The 5,002-nt window shown below is 37.5% G+C and overlaps 1 protein-coding gene across 1 annotated transcript; it reads left to right on the top strand.

Annotated features, from left to right (window-relative positions):
• The first annotated feature begins 446 nt into the window (after positions 1-446).
• On the top strand, positions 447-4,584 carry LOC129321263 (ACT domain-containing protein ACR4-like). Its single transcript, XM_054966977.1, has 8 exons — positions 447-877; positions 1,637-1,721; positions 1,836-1,881; positions 1,973-2,087; positions 2,188-2,255; positions 2,351-2,953; positions 3,034-3,138; positions 3,708-4,584. Exons 1-8 carry the CDS (start codon positions 874-876, stop codon positions 4,047-4,049), a joined length of 1,368 nt encoding a protein of 455 aa, XP_054822952.1. The 5' UTR covers positions 447-873; the 3' UTR covers positions 4,050-4,584.
• Positions 4,585-5,002: the final 418 nt, after the last annotated feature.

The raw sequence follows: 5,002 nt of genomic DNA, 5'->3' as shown, positions 1-5,002 counted from the left end.
TCATACATTTCATAAAATATGGCAGGTAAATCATGTTATTTATAACTTAGTCATAATGTAATTTTTTATAATTTTTATAACATATACTAATGATTGATTAATATATTAATGATTAAATTTTTTTTAAAAAATTAACCATCGTTCTATTTGTGACAATGCCAGGGGATCTACTTCCACAAACCTTGGAATTTAAGAATGGTATTCTTCTCCTTCCATGTACTCCATTTAAGACACGTGCTAAAACGATTCCCCCGCATCCAAAGCCCACGGCGCATTTTAGCACAAGCCATGCCCTTTCAGGGATATAAAAGCCGCATTTTGCTAACATGCGCTGATGGATCCTAGAGTCTATAGTTCACATTTGCTGTCCCTGCTTGTTCTTTTTCTTTAGCCTCTGGAATTTGGAGGAACTTTCTTTTTTGGAGTAATTAAATACGCTGTGCTCTGGGAAGTCACGGAAATGGGAATTTTGAGAGAGAGGGTTATAGAGAGAGAGAGAGACATCACCAGGAAGAGCAAACACACGAGACAGGGAGAAAGAAAGGGAAAGAGGGATAGTGACAGAGAAGGGATTGGGTTGTCTTTCAGTTTCAGATCAACTTCTTTTAGGCAAAAAGAATTATATTATTATCATTATATAAATATCATAATTATTTATTATAAATTATTTCTTTCCGAAGTTGGAAGAGGAGATCAAGGTGAGGCGGGGTGTGTTGTGTCCCTGTGAGATCTCTTTGGCTGTGTTTATAAATATACATATACTATTGCTTCTTGGTATTATACTAACACCAAGAAGGTCTCTTCCCTTTCTTCTTCCTTTGAGAGAACCGAGAAAACTTTGGTTTAGCAGATCAAGAATCCGCAGGAACTCCAATGGGTAGGTCACGGTTTCTACTTTTCTTTTGGTTTTTCTCTGCCCCTTGTTTAGTTTCTCGCGCTCTGTTCTTAGATTTTCTCTCCGTTTCTCGGTTTTGGGCGTCCATTGTTTTCTATTGTCTTTCTGTTTCTCTTCTTTCTGGGTTCTGTTAAATATTTCTGTTCGCTTAGCCGGACGAATTGGGATACGGGTTCTGGTTTGTTTTTTTGTTTTTCCGATTTCATCTGTTTCTGTTATGTCCTCAATTAGGTGACATGAATCTAAGTTCCTGTTTGTTAAACTTTCTTTGTTGGTAATCTTAGGTTCTTCTTCTTCTTGCTGTGTTGAATTAGCCCTTCGATTTTTTTTTTTTTTTTTGGGTGTTGGCCTAATGGGTTCTGTTTGAGGATTCCTTCTTTTTCGAGTCTATTAACAGATAAGCGCGCCACAAGGCTTTACTGGTATCTAGCAGCCAGCTGCCCTTCTATTTTTTTGGTTTTTTGGGGCTCTCTGGTTTTCTTCTTTACACGGTTATTCTCTGTGTTTTTTTTTTTTCTCCAGCACTTTACGATTGGTCACTTCTCTTTCATTCACCCCCTTCTGCTTTATTATTTACGAGAGAATTTCCAAAAGAGGTTTTTTTTTTTTTTTGCCCTTTCTGCTTTGTACTATAATAATATTATGAGCTTCTCTTAAACTTTTTCTTTTCATTGGCTGGGGAACTTGCGTGCCTGTGTTTCTATTTTCTCTCCTCTGATTGGTTCTTATTTCTTTTCATAGCTTTTATGTCCGAGGTCAACACAAGTTTCTCTCACTATATGGATGATGAATATGAGAAACTCTTCAGAAGAATGAACCCTCCCAGGTACGAACATTTGTTTCCATGGAATTTGATGAAAGAAAAATAGAAGAAAAAGAAGAAACCTTTTGGTTTCGATGGTTTCGTCCTCACATCCTGGTTGTACGCTTGTCTTGTCAGGGTTGTAATTGATAATGAAGCCAGCCAGAATACTACTGTTATAAGGGTATATAGCCATTTCCTTTTCTTCTTCACCTCTTGATACTTTTAATTTCTGTGATCGTGAAATTTCCCTTATGAAGTCTTTTAATTTTCAGGTTGATAGTGCAAACAAGCACGGAATACTTCTTGAAGTTGTGCAGGTCCTCACTGATCTAAACCTTATCATAACTAAGGCTTACATATCTTCTGATGGTGGATGGTTCATGGATGGTAATGATCTTTCTTTTATTACATACATGATAGATGATCATACCCCTTAACTTTGTTCCCCCCAAAAAAGAATCTGAATATTTATTTTCCTCTTTACCAGTTTTTAATGTCACTGACCAACATGGAAACAAGGTCACAGATGAAGCTATTCTGGATTATATTCGAAAAGTTAGTTCGTTTCAGTCTTGTTTTTCATCACTTTCTCTGTTTTTACATTGTCTTGCCCACTGACTAGTTCTTGCCTTGCTTCAATTAAACATTAGTCCCTTGGACCTGAATCATGCTTTCCATCCATGAGATCTGTTGGGGTTAAGCAATCAACGGAGTACACTACAATAGAGCTAATGGGAACTGATAGGCCAGGATTGCTTTCAGAAGTGAGTGCGGTTCTGACCGATCTCAAATGCAATATAGTGAATGCAGAAATCTGGACTCATAATACCAGAGCAGCAGCTGTTGTGCATGTTAATGATGAGGAAACCGGGTCTGCCATTAATGACCCGGAGAAGCTAAACCTGGTGAAGGAGCTTCTCTGCAATGTGCTTTGTGGTGGGAATAGGAACAGAAGTGCTAAGACTGAGGTCACTGATGAAGTTACCCATACCGAGCGAAGACTTCACCAGATGATGTTTGCTGATAGGGACTATGAACGAGCTGATGATAGCAGCAACAGCAACATTGGGTTTGATGAGAAGCAAAGACCAAATGTGAATGTTGTTCATTGGTCAGACAAGGATTATTCTGTAGTTACTATCCAATCCAAGGATAGGCCAAAGCTTCTCTTCGACGCAGTTTGTACTCTGACAGACATGCAGTATGTAGTTTTCCATGCTAATATAGATGCCGAGGGGCCCGAAGCATATCAGGTAACTCATTCTTCGCTGTGAAGCTTAATTGGCTTCACTAAGAATATTGGCTCACAGTTTTATGGTTGTTGTATCTGCAGGAGTACTATATCAGACATGTAGATGGGTCCCCTGTGAAATCAGATGCAGAAAGGCAAAGAGTTATGCAATGTCTTGAAGCTGCAATCGAGAGACGAGCATCTGAGGTGATTGGCTTGTCAGTTTATATCACTACGTATGAGATTTTGTGATTGCCTGCTTTAGTTTTGTTATAAAACTCAATTGTGGTTGAATTGGAGTTGTTGAACATTAATTGCCATGGCCTGAAGTGATTTCTTGTGAAGTCTATATTAGAAACCACTTTCTTTTGGGAACAAGAAAAACTTGGAGATAGTTCTCTTATTATCAGACTTTTCAATAAAAACCTAGCATCTGGAACACGACTGAAAAATACATTTTTGGCTCCTTAAAAAAAAAAAAAAATTCCTGGTCATTATACAATTCTATTGCAAAAGCCTAATAGCAGACGGAAGTGAAGTTAGAGTTTTGTCCTCTTTATCTGTTTCCTTATCTGTTCAGTTGTATAATTGTGACCTGTTTGTCCTTTGTTGGATTCTTCTATATTTATGTTTTGGTCACCAAGTCTTCTGCCCTTTAAACAAGGCATTCTTCATTATTCTAAACAAACTACAAGTACATCTTTGTCATGTTTCTCTTTTTTCTTGTCACATCTAGTTTCTTAGACCCCTGATTTGTTTTTTTCCTCTTCATTTAGGACTTGAAGCTAGAGCTCTGCACCGATGACAGGGTCGGGTTACTATCTGATGTAACCCGAATCTTCAGGGAGAACAGCCTCACGGTTACAAGAGCAGAAGTGACCACAAAAGGTGGCAAAGCTGTGAATACCTTCTATGTTCGAGGAACCTCAGGATGTCCTGTTGATTCCAAGACCTTAGAGTCGATTCGCCAAACAATAGGAGACAGCATCCTTAAAGTTAAGGGCCTACCTTCGGAGCCGAAACCACCGGTTCAGGATTCCCCCACAAGGTTCCTCTTTGGTGGCCTCTTCAAGTCCAAGTCATTTGCTAACTTTGGCTTAGTTAAGTCCTACTCTTGAGGATATGAGGCATTCTCAAAATCTCAAGTAGGCAGTGCCTATGTAACACCACATCCTGGATCAGGATCCTCTAAAATTCACAACATTGGAGGCTTATCAGATAATCAGAAATTTAGTTGATACCAATCTGAGCGACCAGTTTTGCTGCTTAAGAATTGCATGTTAGGTAAAGTCTGCTTACAGAAAGAGAATTTATTCTAGCCATGGCCTTGTACAGTAAAAGCCTGAAGATATGCAAAACTGAGTCAGAGAAACCCTAGAGGAAGTGAAACTGTTAGTTTTAGAGGGTGTAGGGAAAATGAGATCAAACAAGGGGATGGAGGTGAAGCTTACGAGAGAAAATGCCTTTGTAAATTCGTTTCTAATGGTCACTCTGGGGCCCAGTCATTGAGGGAGAGAATATGTGGTGGTGTTTCAATTCAAGTGTCAAACACTATTTGTACATATATCAGTTCATCTGCTCTATCATTTTACTATTGTGAATTCTCAACTCTTGGTGGTGTAATTAGATGAGATTCTTCTCATGTTTTTCTTATTTGAACGGGTTGAATTGTCATTTTGGGTCACGAAACGTGGTCTTGATTGAAATTACCTATTAATCCCCAGCATTGGGATGTTGAAAAACTTTTCAAAAGCTGTCATTTTCCGTGGAAACAAACAGAAAGTTTGACTAGAGAGAGACACCAGGAATGGGGCTGGAAAAGTTCACACGGAAAGGTCCTGTTATAACACATGAAGGTGAAGAAAGCTAGGGGTATAATTATATAAAATGTAAAAATAATAAAAAATAATTTAATTTATATAATAAATATTTATTCTTGTAAAATGATGTTAGAAAATAAAAATTAAAATGATATTTTCATAAAAATAATTTAAATTAAATATAATAAATCCAAAATTGAAAATATATTAAATTTAAGTAAATATAAAAAACCCAAAATTTTTTTTGAACT

The sequence above is a fragment of the Prosopis cineraria genome, unplaced genomic scaffold, assembly GCF_029017545.1.
Source record: "Prosopis cineraria cultivar Desert tree isolate PC_DT_omini unplaced genomic scaffold, ASM2901754v1 PC10, whole genome shotgun sequence".
Lineage (NCBI taxonomy): Eukaryota > Viridiplantae > Streptophyta > Magnoliopsida > Fabales > Fabaceae > Prosopis > Prosopis cineraria.
This window is presented reverse-complemented; position numbering and strand designations above follow the sequence as displayed.

What these genes read in the sequence shown, in the direction of transcription:
- LOC129321263 (XM_054966977.1), top strand. An exon ending in AGAATACTACTGTTATAAGG is followed by an intron (nt 1,882 to 1,972) that starts GTATATAGCCAT and finishes TTTAATTTTCAG; the next exon opens with GTTGATAGTGCAAACAAGCA. An exon ending in TTCTGGATTATATTCGAAAA is followed by an intron (nt 2,256 to 2,350) that starts GTTAGTTCGTTT and finishes ATTAAACATTAG; the next exon opens with TCCCTTGGACCTGAATCATG.